Source organism: Delphinus delphis, chromosome 10, assembly GCF_949987515.2.
Source record: "Delphinus delphis chromosome 10, mDelDel1.2, whole genome shotgun sequence".
Taxonomy (NCBI): domain Eukaryota; kingdom Metazoa; phylum Chordata; class Mammalia; order Artiodactyla; family Delphinidae; genus Delphinus; species Delphinus delphis.
Genome location: NC_082692.2, coordinates 72,062,082 through 72,082,490, shown reverse-complemented (window position 1 = coordinate 72,082,490; position 20,409 = coordinate 72,062,082). Strand labels below are relative to the sequence as shown.

Sequence of the window (20,409 nt, the reverse complement as noted above, 5' to 3'; positions counted from 1 at the left end):
GCCACGGCGTGATGTCCCCGTGACGGCAGGGCTGCCCGTGTCATTGTCTCCGGTTCAGTTCATCTCTGGCCACAGCAGCCCTTAGGGGCGGTGGCCTTGTTTTTAGTCAAGGCCTCTGGGCCACATTTTTTGGCCACTATAGAGGTGAGGTCATCTGGGGCAGGTGGCTTGGGGCGTTGTGGTCACAGCCCCACTTGTCCATTCGGCCTTCAACTCTGACTTTGGCGGACAGAAAAAGAAAAAATGTATCCAGCTCTCTCCGTGTTTTGATAAAAGCCTGGAGAACAAACCCTGACTGTTGCTTACTGATAAATGTTTATAAAGCCCCCAAGAGCCAAGCATGATGCAGAGCCAGGAACAGGCAGGCTTCTACAAATGTCTCCAGGGGGTGTGTTCCCTTCTGAGGTCTGAGGCTGAAAAGATTATTTGGTGAAGAGTCTTAATTTGTTATTTGCATGCTGTGAAGGTTTTTTTTTCCTTAGTATATCTTTTTTTTGTCAAGTATTTATTAAGCACCAACTATATGCCTAACCCAACTCAGGTGGGGCATTATGGAAGCAGAGTGGGCTCTGGAATTAGATTGCATGGGTTCAAATCCCATCCTCTAGTGATGATTTTTGGGACCTCGGGCAAGTTAATTAGCCCTCTGTGCCTCCGTTTCCTTCTATTCAAAAGGGAGATCATGATAGCATCCACTTCATTGAGTAGGAGAAGAGGAAATGAGGTAATGCTTGAGAAATACTGAACCTGATGCATGTTAGGTGTTATATCATTAGTAGTTATTATGAACTAGCATTAGGCATTCACATACAGTCAGAACTAGGAGGCGGAAAATTGAATGGGAAAGACCTGATTTCTGTTCTTGAGAGTTTGCAGTCTGTTTGGGGAGACTAGATTAAGGCACTTGTTACTGTTAGCAATTAATATGTGACAGTAGCAATTAAGTGCAAATGGTGTGGCTTGTATTGCAAGTCCTACAGGAGTTTGGGGGGGTATTCCTGGGGGGCAATGGTGGTGTGCCAGGTGGGCGTGTCCATGGGTGTGTCAGGTGGGTAAAAGGAGTGAAGGAGAGACAGAGGAAGGACCATGCAGCGGGGGTCAGGGGAACATTCCAGGTCTGTCTGGTGAACAGCTCTTGGCAGGATTGGGGGTGGTGAGGAAGTCACCTGGGATCTGCTTCATCCAGAGGTGAAATGACACATGCCTGTGGAGTGGAAATGGATGAGAGTGGCAGAGAGACTGTTGCTGCTGCTTTTTGTCCTTCTTCTCCCCCTCCTTCTTTTCCTCTCTCCCTCCTTCTTCTATAGTTATAAACGCATTTATTGAATTTTCATAGCTGTTGACCTCCAATTGTGGGATGCAAAGTTGGGAAATGTAGCATGTCTGTATTGATTTATAGAAAACAAACAAGCAGCAACCTTCTTTTTGAGAGGATTATGGAAACTCTGCTAGACTTGGGGGAAACTGTTGAATAGACAAACTTTACCTGGTTCTGCCTTTCCTACAGACAAACTCATACAGCAAGTGCTCTTGTGTTTGATGTCATTGGTTCAGTGTTGTCTTGTGAGCGTCATCCTTGTTGCATGTAGGGCTGTGGATCATATGTTCTCATACGCTGTGAATTACCACCTTTTATTTCATTCATTCTACTGTTGATGAGCATTTGGGTCACTTCTGGTTTGGAGCTGGAGGTAAGCCAAATACTGGCCCCTCGAAAGATATTCATGACCTCATCCCTGGTCACAGGTGCCATTCACTGGTAACACTTGTGACTATGTCACTTTATGTGGCAAAGGGACTTTGTAGATGTGATTAAGTTAAGGGTCTTGACATGGGGAGATGATCTTGAATTCTCTGGGTGGGCCCCGTGTAGTTACAAGGATCCTTGTAAGAGGGATACAGGAGGGTCTGGTCAGAGGATGAGATATGACGATGGAAGCAGAGGTGAGAGAAGAGGGAGATTTGAAGGTGCTACGTTGCTGGCTCTGAAAAGGAGGAAGGGGCCATGAGCCGAGGAATGCAGGTGACCTCTAGGAGCTGGAAAAGGCAAGGTAATGGATTCTCCCCTAGAGCCTCCAGAAGAAATGCAGTCCTGCTGACCCATTTCTGACCTCCAGAACTATAAGATGACAAATTTGTGTTGTTTTAGGTCACTAAGTTTGTACTTATTCGTTATAATAGTAGTAGGAAACTAATACAGGACTGTTATGCATAGTAGTACTGAGAACATTCTGGAAAATGTGTACCAGAATGGTGCATGTATGTACCTAGGAGCAAATGCAGGTTGAATAGATATTGCCACCGTCTTCCAGAGTGATTGTACCAATTTATGCTCCCACCAGCAGCAGGATATGAGAGTGCTGGTTGCTTCACATCCTCACCAACACTTGGTCTTCCTGAGAAGAGATATTTTTCAAAGAAGAATTAGCAAGATTTGGTGTCCAGTGGACACCTGATAGGAAGTTGATGCTGAGCAGATGCTGGTCACCACTGATCCAGCCAGCTGAGGAGAGGAAGGGGGCAGTGGTGGGGAGAATTAGGATTCTTCTTCCATGGAAGAGGAAGTGACTGGCATAGGAAATACTGATTAGCTTTAGATTAATACAGAGCTTGCTGGCTGAAGAGTTAGAACAGCACTCATCTTCGTGACTTGCTGATTACCCAAGGTGAGTGGTGGGTCTTGTGGGGTGGAGGAGAGGTCTGTGCTTCTCAGCCAGCTCCTCAGACTTTGAAAATTGCCCTCTCATAAGTGCTGTGACCTTAATCACAAGCTAATCACAACCGCTGTGAACTCTGGTTGTGCCGTCCCTAAGGTGGGTGTGATTCTGCCTTCCCTGGGTGGCTGCGGGTGGATGAGAGAAGCCTCTGTGTGAGAGCCATGAGCTTACTGCCTGCAAATAGGAGGTTCTGAGTCAGTGGTAGCTCTGGTCATTACCAACAGCAGTAATGAGCACATAAATGCCTACAGAAGTTGGCAATTCTGGGTTCAGAATGAGTGTTCAGGGGCTGAGTGGCTGTCCTGGGAGGGGTCTGAGAATATCACCAGGGCATCCAGGGTCGGTGAGGTCAATCCCTCTAGGGCTTTAGAGAGACACTGTCTCTCCACAACCCTGAGTGCTTTTGAAACTATTTGTTCATTCATTCATTCATACATTCAACCAGTACTGAGCTTTACCTTGAACATTATAATACAGTGGTTAATTCTTCTTTCTCTAATTGCTTTAGATGTAAGTTTAGGTTGTTTATTTGAGATTTTTCTTGTTTCTTGAGGTAAGATTGTATTGCTATAAACTTTCCTCTTAGAACTGCTTTTGCTGCATCCCATAGGTTTTGGGTCGTCTTGTTTTCATTGTCATGTGTTTCTAGGTATTTTTTGATTTCCTCTTTGATTTCATCAGTAATCTCTTGGTTAGCGTCTTGTTTGACCTCCATGTATTTGCATTTTTTTAAAGTTTTTTTTCCTGTAATTGATATCTAGTCTCATAGTGTTGTGGTTGGAAAAGATACTTGATATGATTTCAATTTTCATAAATTTACCGAGGCTTGATTTGTGATCCAAGATATAATCTATCCTGGAGAATGGTCCATGAGCACTTGAGAAGAAAGTGTATTCTGTTGTTTTGGGACGGAATGTCCTATAAATATCAATTAAGTCCATCTGGTCTAGTGTGTCATTTAAAGCTTGTGTTTCCGTATTTATTTTCATTTTGGATGATCTGTCCATTGGTGAAAGTGGGGTGTTAAAAGTCCCCTACTATGATTGTGTTACTGTCAGTTTCCCCTTTTATGGCTGTTAGCATTTGCCTTATGTATTAAGGTGCTCCTAAGTTGGGTGCATAAATATTTACAATTGTTAAAGTTAGCAGAAGGAAAGAAGTCATAAAGATCAGATGAGAAATAAATGAAATAAATGAAAAAGAAATGAAGGAAACAGTAGCAAAGATCAATAAAACTAAATGCCGGTTCTTTGAGAAGATAAACAAAATAGATAAACCACTAGCCAGACTCATCAAGAAAAAAAGGAAAAGACTCAGATCAACAGAATTAGAAATGAAAAAGGAGAAGTAACAACTGACACTGCAGAAGTACAAAGGATCATGAGAGACTACTACAAGCAACTATATGCCAATAAAATGGACAACCTGGAAGAAATGGACAAATTCTTAGAAAAGTACAACCTTCCAAGACTGAACCAGGTAAAAATAGAAAATATGAACAGACCAATCACAAGCACTTAAATTGAAACTGTGATTAAAAATCTTCTAACAAACAAAAGCCCAGGACCAGATGGCTTCACGGGTGAATTCTATCAAACATTTAGAGAAGAGCTAACACCTATCCTTCTCAAACTCTTCCAAAATATAGCAGAGGGAGGAACACTCCCAAACTCTTTCTACGAGGTCACCATCACCCTGATACCAAAACCAGACAAAGATGTCACAAAAAAAGAAAACTATAGGCCAGTATCACTGATGAACGTAGATGCAGAAGTCCTCAAGAAAATACTAGCAAACAGAATCCAACAGCACATTAAAATGATCATACACCATGATCAAGTGGGGTTTATCCCAGGAATGCAAGGATTCTTCAATATACGCAAATCAATGTGATACACCATATTAACAAATTGAAGGATAAAAACAACATGATCATCTCAATAGATGCAGAAAAAGCTTTTGACAAAATTCAACACCCATTTATGATAAAAAACTCTCCAGAAAGTGGGCATAGAGAGAACGTACCTCAACATAATAAAGGCCATATATGACAAACCCACAGCCAACATCGTCCTCAATGGTGAAAAACTGAAAGCATTTCCTCTACGACCAAGAAAAATAGAAGGTTGCCCACTCTCACCACTATTATTCAACATAGTTTTGGAAGTTGTAGCCACAGAAATCAGAGAAGAAAAAGAAATAAAAGGAATCCAAATTGGAAAGAAGAAGTAATACTGTCACTGTTTGCAGATGACATGATACTATACATAGAGAATCCTAAAGATGCTACCAGAAAACTACTAGAGCTAATCAATGAATTTGGTAAAGTAGCAGGATACAAAATTAAGGCACAGAAATCTCTTGCATTCCTATACACTAATGATGAAAAATCTGAAAGAGAAATTAAGGAAACACTCCCATTTACCATTGCAGCAAAAAGAATAAAAAACCTAGGAATAAACCTGCCTAAGGAGACAAAAGACCTGTATGCAGAAAACTATAAGACACAGGTGAAAGAAATTAAAGACGGTACAGACAGATGTCGAGATATACCATGTTCTTGGATTGGAAGAATCAACATTGTGAAAATGACTCTACTACCCAAAGCAATCTACAGATTCAGTGTAATCCCTATCAAACTACCAATGGCATTTTTCACAGAACTAGAACAAAAAATTTCACAATTTGTATGGAAACACAAAAGACCCTGAAAGTCAAAGCAATCTTGAGAAAGGAAAACAGAGCTGGTGGAATCAGGTTCCCTGACTTCAGACTATACTACAAAGCTACAGTAATCAAGACAGTTTGGTATTGGCACAAAAACAGAAATACAGATCAATGGAACAGTATAGAAAGCCCAGAGATAAACCCATGCACATATGGTCACCTTATCTTTGATAAAGGAGCAAGAATATACAATGGAGAAAAGAACCCTCTTCAATAAGTGGCGCTGGGGGCTTCCCTGGTGGCACAGTGGTTGAGAGTCTGCCTGCCGATGCAGGGGACATGGGTTCATGCCCTGGTCCAGGAAGATCCCACATGCCACGGAGCGGATAGGCCCGTGAGCCATGGCCGCTAGGCCTGCGCGTCCGGAGCCTGTGCTCCGCAACGGGAGAGGCCACATCAGTGAGAGGCCCGTGTACCGCAAAAAAAAAAAGTGGCGCTGGGAAAACTGGACAGCTACATGTAAAACAATGAAATTAGAACACTTCCTAACACCATACACAAAAATAAACTCAAAGTGGATTAAAGACCTAAATATAAGGGTAGACACTAAAAAACTCTTAGAGGAAAACTTAGGCAGGACACTCTATGACATAAATCACAGCAAGATCCTTTTTGACCCACCTCCTAGAGAAGTGGAAATAAAAACAAAAATAAACAAATGGGACCTAATGAAACTTAAAGCTTTTGCACAGCAAAGGAAACCATGAACAAGACGAAAAGATAACCCTCAGAATGGGAGAAAATATTTGCAAATGAAGCAACTGACAAAGGATTAATCTCCAAAATACACAAGCAGCTCATGCAGTTCAATATCAAAAAAACAAACAACTCAATCCAAAAATGCGTGGAAGACCTAAATAGACATTTCTCTGGAGAAGATATACAGATTGCCAACAAACACATGAAAGGATGCTCAACATCACTAATCATTAGAGAAATGCAAATCAAAACCACAGTGAGGTATCACTTCACACCAGTCAGAATGGCCATCATCAAAAAATCTACAAACAATAAATGCTGGAGAAGATGCGGAGAAAAGGGAACCTTCCTGCACTGTTGGTGGGAATGTAAATTGATATAGCCACTATGGAGAACAGTACGGAGGTTCCTTAAAAAACTAAATATAGAATTACCATATGACCCAGCAGTCCCACTACTGGACATATACTGTGAGAAAACCATAATTCAAAAAGAGACGTGTACCCCAATGTTCATTGCAGCACTATTTACAATAGCCAGGACATGGAAGCAACCTAAGTAAGTGTCCATCGACAGATGAATGGATAAAGAAGATGCAGCTCATATATACAATGGAATATTGCTCAGCCATAAAAAGAAACAAAATTGAGTTATTTGTAGTGAGGTGGATGGACCTAGAGTCTGTCTTACAGAGTGAAGCAAGTCAGAAAGAAAAACAAATACCGTATGCTAACACATGTATATGGAATCTAAAAAAAGAAAGAAAAGAAAAGAAAAAATCATTCTGAAGAACCTAGGGGCGGGACAGGAATAAAGACGCAGATGTAGAGGATGGACTTGAGGACACGGGGAGGGAGAAGGGGATGCTGGGACGAAGTGAGAGAGTGGCATGGACATATATACACTACCAAATGTAAAATTGATAGGTAGTGGGAAGCAACTGCATAGCACAGGGATATTAGCTCAGTGCTTTGTGACCACCTAGTGGGGTGGGATAGGGAGGGTGGGAGGGAGGATTAAGAGGGAGGGGATATGGGGATATATGTATACATATAGCTGATTCACTTTGTTATACAACAGCAACTAACTCAACACTGTAAAGCAATTATACTCCAATAAAGATGTTAAAAAAAAATACAGTGGTTAGGAACACAGACTTGAACCCCCTGGTTCAAGTCTTGGCTTTGCCGTTTGGTGTCTGTATGGCCTTCGACAAATCTTAACCCAGTTTTCCATTTCATAGAGTGAGGCAGTGCCTGCCTCCTAGGGCTGATGTGAGAATTCATTGAGATAATCCATGTCAGTGTCTGCACCTTGGACATCCCTCAGTTCTGGGATACAGAGATGGGTGTCCCCAGTGCCAGCTCCTAGCCACAGGCTGAAGGACAGTGGTTTCTTCGTTTTTTTTTGTTTTTGTTTTGTTTTGCGATACACGGGCCTCTCACTGTTGTGGCCTCTCCCGTTGCGGAGCACAGGCTCCGGACGCGCAGGCTCAGCGGCCATGGCTCACGGGGCCACCGCTCCGCAGCATGTGGGATCTTCCCAGACCAGGGCACGAACCCGCATCCCCTGCATCAGCAGGAGGACTCTCAACCACTGCACCACCAGGGAAGCCTGGACAGTGGTTTCTTGATGGCTGTCTACAGAATACCTTCTCCAACACCAGGAGGCAAAACCTGAAACCCTGACCCAGAATTAGCCTGTGAAGGCAGGCTGTGACCTCATTGCTGCAGGGGAAATGTGAGTTAGAGGAGAGTTTGCTGTTGGCGTCATTTGGGATGTACGTATCAAATCCTCTTGCAGCAGTTACTGTGCTGTGTAAGAGCTTGCTACACTGAGCAAACTTGGCTTCCAGGCCAAGGTGAGGTGGGCCAGGGTGTTCACGTCACAGCTGCAGAAGTGACCATGGTGTGAGCTACTGATTTCTCCCCTCTCCCTTCGTGGCAGGAATGCAGTAGCACCTCTGGGACTCTGAGTTCAAGTCCCATTACCCTTCCATATTCACATCCACAGCCCTCCTTCCAGGGTCCACATCTTCCCTCTTGCCTTGTTCTGGGTCCCTGCATAATGCACATGCCACAGCTGAAGAAGTTAAACTCTGATGGAAGCCAGGGCAGTGGCCTCAGACAGGGATCCAGATGCTAAAAATACCTCTTAGTGTGCTCTCTGCAAGTTCAAGAGCAGTGTTGGAGGCTGTGGCTGGGGATTCTCCCCAACACTGACTCTGTCCAACACATCGTGGTGTAGGGTCCTGCTCACCTGGATCTGAAAGTTTGTTCACATGGTGCTTTGATCTGGGAGAAAGCCAGACCCACAGTGGAGCAGATGGAGGATTGTGGAGGAGATTTGGCCAAACAGCCTATGATGCTCAACCATCAAAACAGCTGATGCAGTGGAGCTGGGCCATAATGACAGCACGAGCATGAAGGTCATGGGTGTCAAAACTATGCTGGACCCCTTTTTGCCTAGGAGGCTCCAGGCTGGAGACCAACACACCATCCCTCAGTATGGTCTGCACAGCCAGTTCTTCCTGCATTGAAAGTGACAGCTGTTTCTTTGGTTACAAATGAAGTAGCTGGTTCATGTTTGGGCCATGGTGCAGAAAGAGAATCTTATCTTTTAATGCTAAAGCCACACCCTGAGTGGTGAGGAATGCAGTTCCTGAGACTGGAGAGGGAACCTCCGAGTTGTAGCTCAGACTCATCCTGGGGCAGACGTGCAGGGAGTGGAATAGTGGGCTGAATCCTCCACCATCGGAATGTTCTCCCTCTAGCTCTGTCTCTCTGTCTCTGTCCCTGTGTTTCCTAGTCTCTGTCACTCCTAAGCAGAGACTAAAATCCTTAAATGTGGGTATCGTGTACATTCAGGTGGCATTTTACCATCCCGAGTAGTCGTTTCGTGAAGTGAAGCTCACAAGTCATACTTGTGGGTCCCAGTGTTCCTAATTCCATACCAGGTGCTGTGCGTTCGAGGCGCTTCACACAGGAAGAGATTACATGCTTATTAACACCTCTTCATCCATCGAACACTGATTGAGTACCTACTTGAAATTGCATGTGGTTTTACCAAAATTGTGACCCCTAATAATTTGGACTCACCTGTCTCCACAGAAACAGACTGTCCCAAGCTCCAAATAACCAAACCCACCCTCAGAAGGGCCCCAGTGATAATATTTAACCGTAGTGCCAACTCAGTGAGACTTAACCAGCCATAAAAACAAGACCCAATAAAACTTAAAGTTTTATTAAACTTAAAGTGACTTAAAGAACAAAGACATTTCTCTCTAAGCTAGTAGTTCCCAGGAGAGAGGGAACCTGTGCTCCATGCAGTCAGTCACAGGCCCAAGTGCCTTCTATCTTGTTCCTTTGTTATTTCCAAGTGCATTGTCATCATCTGCATGGTCAGAGCTGAGTTCCAGCCAGTGGGAACCAAGGGGAAGGATGGACAAGGCATGCCCATGTCTTGAGACCTACGTGGAGAAGTGGAACATATCACATCCTTTCACATTCCATTGGGAACTCAGATACTTGGCTGCACCTAGCTGCAAGGATGCCTGGGAAATGTAGTCCCTGATGAAACTCAAGTAACCTATGGACAAAGGGGAGAATGGATTTTGATGGACACTAGGCAGCCTTTGACACATTCCTTTTGTATGTATTTAATGCATCTCTTTGTGTTAACATAAATGTACCCAGGTTATAAATGTTGGTTATTTTCCTTTTTCAGAAAGAAGACCTGGATCTGCCACACAGTGTCTATGGACAGTTCCAGAGTAATGAATCAGTGTGTCTTCAGAGAAATGGAAGAAAACAAGGAAAGGTAAAAGTATCTTTAAAAATTAAAATTAAAAAAAATTCTTACATGCAACAATTAAATGTAATGCAGGACTTCTTATAAGTCAGTGGAAGCCAACAAGAATTTGGAGATAGCAAAATTTCATGTGTCCCGTTTTCATACCTTGAGTTTCTGACACCAGAGGAAGGATACCTTTGTCAAGTAGGAGGGAATTTTTCTAAGATTTAGAAGGAAGAGTTGGTATATAGAACTGATGTGGTATAGCATTAAATATCTGATTCTATCATTCCAAGAAACTATGGGCTTATGCTCAGATGTGTTGTGTCTGCATTTGTGGGTGGCCAGTCCCCCAAGAGGAGGTGAAGGCAGACCCTTAGCTCTCGGCAGCTACATCTTCTCTTGAAGTCATCATCTCTTCTTCTTCCTTCCACCTCCTCTTTTCTGTTCCTTAAAAATAAATGTATTAATTTAATTTAAATACCCAAGAAATGCATTGGTACGTTTTTCTAGTTAAAAATAAGAGTGAAATCCCCATTGATCCCCAAGTTTCATTCCCAGCACCCACCCCACTCCTACCTTTCCCAGAATAACCACTGTGACCTACTTTGTGAATTTCCTTCCAGAGCTTTTACTAGGAGTCTATATACATAGAAAAACAAAGTCCTTTTTTCCTTCCTTTACTTTTTCTTTCTTTCTGTTCTTTAAATACAGTCTGTCATACTATGCTTGCTGGTCTATTCTGTAACCTTTTTATTTTAATAATTTTTTTAAACATTCTTTTATTTTTAATTCATTTATTTTATTTATTTATTTTTGGCTGTATTGAGTCTTCATTGCTGTGCGTGGGCCCTCTCTAGTTGCGGCGAGCAGGGGCCACTCTTCGCTGTGGTGCGCAGGCTTCTCATTGCAGTGAGAGACTTCTCTTGTTGTGGAGCATGGGTTCTAGGCACGTGGGCTTCAGCAGTTGTGGCACGTGGGCTCAGCAGCTGCAGCTCACGGACTCCAGAGCATAGACTCAGCAGCTGTGGCACACGGGCCCATTTGCTCCGCAGCATGTGGAATCTTCCCGGACCAGGGCTCGAACCCATGTCCCTGCATTTGCAGGCAGACTCGCAACCACTGCAGTACCAGGGAAGCCCCTGTAACCTTTTTAAAACATTCAGTAATATGTCTTTAAATGTTTTCAAGACAGTACATGTGAGTCTGCCTTGTTTTGCTGCAAAGTGAGTATCGTATCCATGGCATGAGAATCTCACTGTTTATCGAGCTGTTTTCCTGTTGGTGGTGGTGGGTGGGTGGGTTCTGCTTTTCGCCCTTACAGCAGTGGAGTGCTTTGATGCACTTTCTGGCTTACGCCTCCAAGCACATGAGCTGATAGTTCTCTTAGGTAGATGGTTATCGAGGAGTGAAGTTGTTGGGCCATCCTTTGCATGCATTTAAGATCTTGATAAATGCTGCCAAATCGGTCTCTAAAGAGCACCAGTTATCGGCAGGATACCAGAGTTCCTGTTTGCCCGCCTCCTGCCACACCTCAGCTCTTCATGCTTTTTTTTTTTTTTTTTTCTCTTTTTTTTTTTTTTTCTTCATGCTTTTTAATTTTTGCCAGTCTGTTGGGTTAACAGCGGTATCTCTCCATGGTTGTAATTTCCTCCCCCTTCTCTTTACTCTGAGGAAGTTCGTCTTCTCAGGTCTCTCTGTTTCCCAATGGCCCTGGCGAGCCTCTGTCCTTACAGGGACCCAGTGATTATCCTGAGGCCCAGGGCACCTGGACAGGCTGGGTCCTTCCCAAGAGTGGGCACCTCTTTGTTTCTTTTCTGAAAAGTATCCAAGTCTGCTCTTCCCGTAGCGTTCATCCCAGGATCACCTGCTTCTCTCTGGATCCTGGAGTGGGTTGGGAGAGCCTTGGGTTGGATTTCCCGACTCAGATGATTTCATCCACTACCACCACCATCCTTGGCAACAATCTGAGTATGTACTATGTGTCAGGCTCTGTGTGGATCACTTGGCTTACTCATCTCATTTAATTCTCACCGTGGTGAGGTAGGGAGATGTGTTGTTACCCCCATTATGTCCATTAGGTGACGTGAGGACAGAAATTTCCTCAAAACCAACCAAGCAACAAAAGAAGACCAACAAATACTCTGTCTTGCCGCGGAGCTCCAGCTCCTACCCATTGCTCTCACTTTGAGTGACAGACAGACCCATGCTTGCCGAGTGGCGAGTTCTCCTGTGGTCATAGCTTATGGACCACACGGAGCCATTAGGCCCATGTTCACAGTGCCCTTGACCACACTCACGTGGCCTTCCCAGAGGAGAGTGTAGGAGTGGAGAGTGTGGTTTGGGTTTTGTTTGCTTCCAGCATATGAACACAGGCTCTTTCATTTCACCAGCCCCTCTATTCTGGTGTACTGTTGGGGGTGGCGGTCTCACCCGTATTCGTCCAAAATACTTCTCTGGAAAGGGGTTTTTGTCATAGGGAGTAAATTTGCTTTATTAGGATAAATACGCCCACTGAGCTATGGCTGAAGAGGAAGTTCTTCACTCACCCCCATAGACCTGATCAGTCACCCTCCCTAAAACGTTTAATTTTAGACCCTGTTCTAAAAGCAGTCAGAGTGCAGTTTCAGAGGTCTTCCTGAGCCCCAACCCCTGCCCCCCATTATGTTTCAGAGACGTAAATGTGTAGAGCCAGCAGAGGTCCTAGGCTCACTGTCTGGTTTCGTGCTTCCCCATCAGGACAGTGGGAAGCAGTCAGGCCTAGAGGGAGGAAATGATTGTCCGGGTTCACACAGAGCCAAGCTGCGGCCTCAGGCCTCCGGGGGTTGGCTCTGCCTCTTATCACAACATCACAGCTACTTCTCGCATGATTATTAGGACACTGACCAGTACTTGTTCCCAAGATTGAGCTTATTACACAGATAATGCCTTGAAGGAAACCAGCCTATTGATCAATCAGTTGATTATTCATTCATTGGGAATTTATGAAATACTATTGTGTGCACAAGAGACAGCAAGTTGAGTAAGATACGAATTCTCAGGGAATTCAGGGTCTTGGCTGGGGGGGTGGATGGGCTTTTGCACACGCAGTAAGCAATGGTTAAGTAGAAAACTTTAATTCTTCGTTGGTCGATGGGGATAATAATAGTACCTCCTGCAGTGGGTTGTTGGAGCATGTCCTGAGTTAATCATAGTAAAGCACCTGGTATTGAGTAAGCACCCAATTAAGGCAGCTGTTTTCATTTTTGTTTGTTTATTTTTAATCCCACATAGAGTGAGGAACCGAGGAAGATTTCTCTATCAGGAGATTGATAGGGCCAGACTTGTGTTTTAGAAATGATAATCTGGGACTTCCGTGGTGGTCCAGTGGTTAAGACTCCACGCTTCCAGTGTAGGTGGCACGGGTTCAATCCCTGCTCGGGAAATTGAAATCCCACATGCTGCATGGCCAAAAAAAAAAAAAAAAAAAAAAAAGGAGAAATGATAATCCATTGACATGATTTCTTATCCTATATGTAATTATCTTTTTAGTGTCTACCTTTCTTACTGGACTGTGAACTCTGTGGGGCCAGGTCTTGCCTGTTTTGCTCACTGTTGTTTACCCAGTGCCTGGCACACAGTAGGTGCTCACTAATATTTCTGGACTGATGAGTGTAGTGTTCAAGTAGCGATAAAGGGTGGACCCTGGATCCTTGAGGTGGGGTACTGTGACAAAGCCTGCCAGTGAGGACCTAAGCTCGCCTGGAGCCAACCCCAGGTTCCCGAGGAGAGGGGCTCCCTGGGTTCGCTGCCCACAGACCTCACTCCCTTCTGCGGGAACGCAGTTTTGCCCCTGAGCTTTACGGACACTTTGTCTTTTAACCAAGTGACTTAGTTGTGGGAAGACCTAGTCCCACCGCACTCATTAACTGAGCAACCTTTACTTGCCGCTTGTACTTCTGGGTGCTAACTCAGAAGAATACAGGATTTTTAGAAGAGTAAGCCCCTGGGGAGTGCAGTTTTCTGCTGGCATTTGTGATGTTGGGCGGATAATATCACTTCTCAGTTTCCTCAGCTGTGCAGCAATGGTTTTAGGCAAGTGGAATTTCTGATGTTTAAAGAGGAGAATTTTGAGGGGAGAAGCTCTTGCCCTTCTTGTAAATCCTTCCTATAAATGGACTTGTGATAGTTCCTTGAAATGGTAGATGGTTAGGACTCAGCCCATGCTGGAGAAATTGATCGATTGTTTCATTCATTCATTCATTCATTCATCTGTGGGTCAGTCAGTCAGTGAACATCCTATCCTGTTCAAATAAGGGGTTATTCTTTCCTTGCAGGGCCTTTCACTCTCAGATTGTACCAATGAGTGTCTCTTTTATGAAAATAAAGATCTTCTCTGGCTAGCTCATTTATTCCAGGGTGTTTTGAGAACCTCTTTTGTGCTGGCTCCACTAGACTTTACTGACTTGAAAGGCAGGGCCTTGTCTGGTGCAGCGACACCCCATGTCCGGCCCAGGGCCCTGTACACAGTAGGCTCTCAACCCACGAGCAGCTTTAGTGGCCTGAACTGGCTAGAAAACAGAATGATTTTTAGATGGCAGCATGAAGGGCTGTATCCAAAATTGAGATTTGCCCTGTGCTGTGTTCTGTTTTCGTGCTCCAGGGATAGACTGCCTCCAGAGCCCTCACCTTAGACTGGTTAGTTTCACTGCTTGTTGTTAGTTGCTCTCTTCTTGATCCACTTATCAGCTTCCATCTTGTCCTTCAGGTGGGAGCTGTTTGGGTCACTGATTTTTTATGAGCTCTTTGTTCACTGCCCCAAGGGCTGTGTGGGGCCTGCTCTGCTTCCTCCACCTCCAGAAGTTCAGCCGCTGACCTTGAGAAGCTGGAAACCCAACAAAAGGGAGAGTAGCCTCTCCTGGCCTGAGGCTCTAGCCTTTACTGTCAGACTCACCAGTCCTGTGACCTTGAGCAAGGCACTTCACCTCTCCAGGGTGTCTTCTTGGAGATTCCATCAGCATTTCCCACAGTCTGCTCCTCAGAACATGGTTTCCTCCAAACATTAATAGGCACTGCAGGGAAAAAAATGGGGCCTGTTGCCAAACTTGTTTAGGCACTACTGGCTTAAGCTCAGTCAAATGTAGCCTTTCTCACAGGACCCAGCAGAGCCTGTAAAAGGTCAGTGTGCATGGGGGGGTCTCTCAAGAGAGGGAAGAGTGTGCAGTCCCCCGATCCTCACATCTGCTGTTGCAGAGATCACACTGGGTACATGCCAAGCTGGGAGATCGTGAAGCTTCCTCCCAATGCTGCAGTGATGTGCCTGGGACAGAGAGGCCTAGTAACCAAAGACACAGGTGTTGGATTTTTAAATGGTTTAGGGTTTTTTGATAGGAACTTTAAAATACTATTGTAAGCGAAAGATGGAAGAGGTCTTCCAATCCCTGTCACAAGCCTGCCGGTGAGTGAGTTGAGAACAAGTGGGAGGGTCAGGTATCTTCATAAAGGTTTTTATTCAGGCAGAAACTCTTGTGCAAAGAACACTGGGCTGCAAACTGAAAAACCGCTGTGCAGATTCTGCTCTCGCCTCTTCCTGGCTGTGTGACCCTTGGTGTGTCTCTTTTCTTTTCTCTCATATCTCTCATTGGCTAAAAAGAATGGTTGGTTGATTGATGACTTTCCTTTTAATCCTAAAATTTTAGGTATATTGTTTAAAACAACTGTAAGCCCCCTGAGGGCAGATGTGGTCTGTGTCTCCTCACTGACTCCTCAGGGCGGTGCCTGGGATAGTCACTCACTAAACATTTGTTGCATAAATATGAAAACGAAATAGACTCCATATTAGGTTCATTGGCGTAACCCCAGAGACAGCTTATTATTAAATGATTGTTAAGGTAATTGAGTGAGTGCACATGATCTTCTTTGAGACACACGAAGACCCAATGAGGGAGGTGATGTTATTTTACAGATGAGGGACTGACATTTTGGGAGGCAAAGGGCTGGGCTGTGGTCCTGTAGCAGGAATGGAAGAGCCAAGACCCAGACCCAGCCTCCTAAGCCTCAAGTTCTGCTTTGTTGTGGGTTTTTTTCCCACTAAACCAAGGCTTTATCTGTCCTTGGACTGGTCAGAGGCATGAATTAGGACAGTGTCCTGGAAAATCTGCTGTGAAGCCACTGAAAAAGCTCTTCAGTTCTCCAGGGAGCCTGGCTAATCCTCTACATGGCAAATTATAATAATATCTGCCAATTCTGGGCACCTCGTAAGGGGCTTTTTATATACGTTGGCTCCAAATATCACAGCAACTGGGCAGAATACACATTGTTTGCCTCCATTTTGCAGATGAAGAAACAGTTTTAAGGACCTGCCCCAGTGTCACAGGTACTTGTTGGGACATCTGTGTCTTTGATGCTCTCAAGGGAGAAGGCCCCTGGCCTTCTAGCCATCTCCCCTACTTCTCATCTCATTGGGATCCTCATCTTACCTTGTCCTTGCAGGTGGGCGCTCCAAGCCCCTCTGCAGGATGGGAAGGAGCTGCTGTGGCTGCCCCAGGGGTGGGACGGGGCCTCAGCCAGGGGAATCCGTTGAGGTGCAGAGGGTGGGCGTTCTAGTCTCATTGGGAGCCCGTCATTGTGTTCCTAATTCCAGACAGTCTCCTCATAGTGGGGCCCTAGTGACAGTAGGAACTGCCAGGAGGGTGTTAGGGGAAGTGGTGAAGATCCTGGCCCAGTTGTTGGAAGTTTTCCTAGTCTCAGTTTGCCATCTATGAAGGTGAATAACAGTGGTACTTAGGTCATAAAGTTGGTGCGAAGGTTCAGTGTGCTACGAAGTCCCTCGCTTGTGGTCACCGGGCACCTGGCTAACACCCAGCACGTGGCCTTAGTCTGTTATCAGCCTGTAAATCATTTTCCCACCAACCGCAGAACCAAGTAGGAGCCGTCAGAACACATGCCCTTTGCTTTTCTGTGGCAATCCTTATGGTGATGACTTTGGGAAATTCGTTCAGCAGTTACTTGAGTACCTACCTATCGTGTGCTCAGCACTCTGTCAGGTATGCTGGGGGATGCAGTCAGACCTGGACCTTTCTTCCAATCTAGAAGGGGAGATGAATGTATGTAATAGGAGACAAGATGTGTTAAGGAAGGGCCTAGCAGGGTCTGGCACACAGTGTGCACCTGGGAAATGTTTAAAAACACTCAAGAGACTGCCCCGGTGGTCCAGTGTTTAAGACTCTGCACTCCCAATGCAGGGGGCACAGGTTCAATCCCTGGTCGGGGAACTAAGATCCTGCATGCCGCATGGCGCAGCCAAAAAAAAAAAAACCCCACTCAAAGTGGAGGACGTTCAGATGGGCACTGGACTTGAGGTGGAACCAGGAAACACAGTGCAAGCGTCTGGCAGGGGAAGCTCACCCGGCCCCCGCCCTGCGGAGGGATGGTGGCACGTGAAAGGCGGCACCCGTCTTGATGCTAAGCCCTTGCTGGGTGGAGACCATGTGCGTCAATCTCCGTCCTGGGATTCTGATAGAAAATTCCTGCCAGGCAAGAGCGTGGCACATTCCCTGGAGGAAACTCTACCTTTTCAACTCTGAGGGCCAAGAATCAGGCCTGGAGAGCCGTGTGAGGCTGGGGGTGCGGACATGCGAACCCACGAAGGTTGAAGCGCTCACTGGGGCCACAGAGGTAAAGAATTATCAAGATGCATTTATGGAGCGCTGGTTTTGTGTGGGTGTTCTGCTGGGGTGTGGGTGGAGAGAGTCTTGAGACTTTGTTCTCTAGATGGGAGAAGAGCATGGGAACTTAGGTTAAGGCTTTCCCTGTGATCATTGCTTGGACTTGGGCTGCATGTGGCTTTTGTCCCACCCCTGTGCAGTGTTGTGTGTGCTGTGTGCAGCCCAAGCAGGAACCACCATCTTCTCTAAGGATGGGGGTTGATTGAGGGCCTGCTGTACACCAGGCACTGTACTGGGCTCAGGGTTAGATCTGTGACTGGTCATTTTGCCAGTAAGGAAACTGCCCAGGGAGGTGATGCATGTGGAGTTTACACAGTGAGTTAGTAGCAGAGGTGGAATTAGAACCTGGATGTCCTGTAGCCGTGAATGATGGCAATTAATTGGGCAGAGTCAACACCCAGCTACCTTTTGGCAGGTTGTCTTCACGGTTAGGACTGAGGATTTTTCTTTATCTGTAAATTTGAACAAGTGAGAAAAGTTTTCACTATTCCCCTGATTTCCCTCCTTGCTTTACTTACTGTCCCCTTATCCCCAGGTCACTGTAGTCCTTCCTCATTCCTTTGGCACCTACCATACTGTTAAGATTTTTCCAAGACAACTCATTTTCTCACCTTCCCCCCCACCCCATTTTGCTACTGTTTTAGTTTTGGTGGTTTGTGGGGTTTTGCCAAGTTTTAGTTTTCCACATTGTTGTAATCGTAGTAGCTTTATGATAGTTCTTCACACTTGTTGTGTCAGTCATTTTTTCATTACGTGGTCTTCATATGCATTCTTTTTAAAGGGCTGTATAAGATCTTATTTATTTAAAAAATATTTATTGAGTGGCAGCTGTGTGCCTGGCCATGTAGTACAAATGAATGGGCAGGAACTTGACGCGGCCCCTGTCTGCCTGGAGGTTCTAATTAGTAGGAAACTCAGCCGTTAACCTCACAATCACTTGGACAGACTGTTCCATTATGTTACAGTGATGGAGTTGTGGGTAAGTTTTAATAACCTGTTCTCCACTTCCCAAAGCAAATAAAGGGGAATTTCACCTCTCCAGTGACATCTGGGAACGCTTCCCTGGGGGAAGGATGAGCATTCCAGGCAGAGGGCACACTTTTCCTGTTGTGGAAAGTGAAAAAAAAAAAAAAAAGTATTATAAAACTACTGGTCATGCAAAAAGGATATTGTGCTTATGGATAGTAGGCATATTTTAGGTTCTGAAACAAAGTTCAAATCACTTGTTAAAGACCTAATAACTCCTTTCTTTGTGTTCTTTATCTTATTATTATAATGTTATCAAAGGAGCTAAGTTTTACCTTGTATTTTTCTTTTTTAAAAAATATTTTATATTTACTGACGTGTTTACCATTTTCAGCATTTATTTCTTTTCTTTTCTTTGGCCGCAAGGCATGGCATGTGGGATCTTAGTTCCCCAACCAGGGATCGAACTCGTGCCCCCTGCTCTGGAAGCACGGAGTCCTAACCACTGAACAGCCAGGGAATTCTCCTACCTTGTATTAATATTTTTCTACCCAAATGTATATTTGGAAAATTTGTAACTCTACAGAAAAGTTAACAGATTTTTTTTTCCTTCACCTAGATTTTATTTGAACACTTTGCCTCACTACTCTGTGTGTGTCTCTGTGTATGTGTGTGTGTGTGTGTGTATACATATATATACTTTCTTTTCCTGAACCATTTGGAAACCCATTGCAGACATCCTGACACTTTACCTCTAAATACCTTGGCCTGTAACTCCTAAAAATAGGTACAGTCACCTTCATATTCACCTACTGTTACCCACCTCTGCAAATTAACAATAATTTTGTAATGTCTTTTTTTAGTAGTGTCAATTATTTATTCTCTTTATTACACATATATGTAAGTTCATTCCAGTGGTAGGGCTTAGTACATGATTCTAAAATAAGCAAGTGAAAATTTTCCCAGTGGCGAGGGGACAAGTCACACAATAGCTTTAAAAATTCTATCATGAGGTTACATTAACATTGCAAACAAGAAAATAAATCCTGTTTGAAATACTAACTTGAAAACTAAGGAAGCATATAAATTCCAGTAAGTGAAATCTATTCATGGTTGTTTACAAATAGCAACAGATCCAAAGGCCAAAAATACTTCACAAATGCATCTAATGAAGTTAGCAGAAACTCAAGACAGATTACCTGTTTCCCATCTTTTGTTCATGTGGTTTTTGTCCTCTATGCAAATGCGAGTATAGGATGTCCTTGTCCTTTCAGTGGAAAGGGTAGTGCTGTCCATCACGAGGTACAAATAACCCTACCTAGGCAACCTTTCACCTCCAGGCGAGCCTGAACACCTTGGCCCTCCCTTGGCACCATGTCTTAAAGAGACATTGGCTCTTAGCAGCTAGACTTGAGAAATTTTTTTAACTTGGTATACTTTCTTCAAGGAGGTTCGTATTCAGAAGCCTTGTACACAGAACCATTTTAGGATTGAGGGAAGAGGTGGGAGAAGATTTAGGGAACACAAGTCAGATGTCAGTATTATCATTCTCTTGTCCTTCCAAAGCATCTCTTTTTTCCTTTATCTGTGTTCGGTATTAATTTTACTTCCTTGATTCCTCTAGTCCCCATTTATTTAGTATAGACCTATAATATCTTTTAATATCCAGTCCATATTCAACTTTCCTTAGTTGTTCCAAAACACTTTTTTTTTTTGGCTGCGTTGGGTCTTTGTTGCTGCATGCAGGTTTTGTCTAGTTGAGGCGAGCGGGGGCTACTCTTCATTGCGGTGCATGGGCTTCT

At 44.4% G+C, this 20,409-nt stretch overlaps 1 protein-coding gene across 1 annotated transcript in view; it reads left to right on the top strand.

Annotated features, from left to right (window-relative positions):
• Positions 1–9,900: 9,900 nt before the first annotated feature.
• Positions 9,901–20,409, top strand: part of ARHGEF3 (Rho guanine nucleotide exchange factor 3) — a 269,292-nt gene continuing 258,783 nt past the window's right edge. Inside the window, exon 1 of the mRNA XM_060022718.1 lies at positions 9,901–9,962. Within this exon, the coding sequence (XP_059878701.1) occupies positions 9,901–9,962 (62 nt within the window). The remainder of the gene's footprint in view (positions 9,963–20,409) is intronic.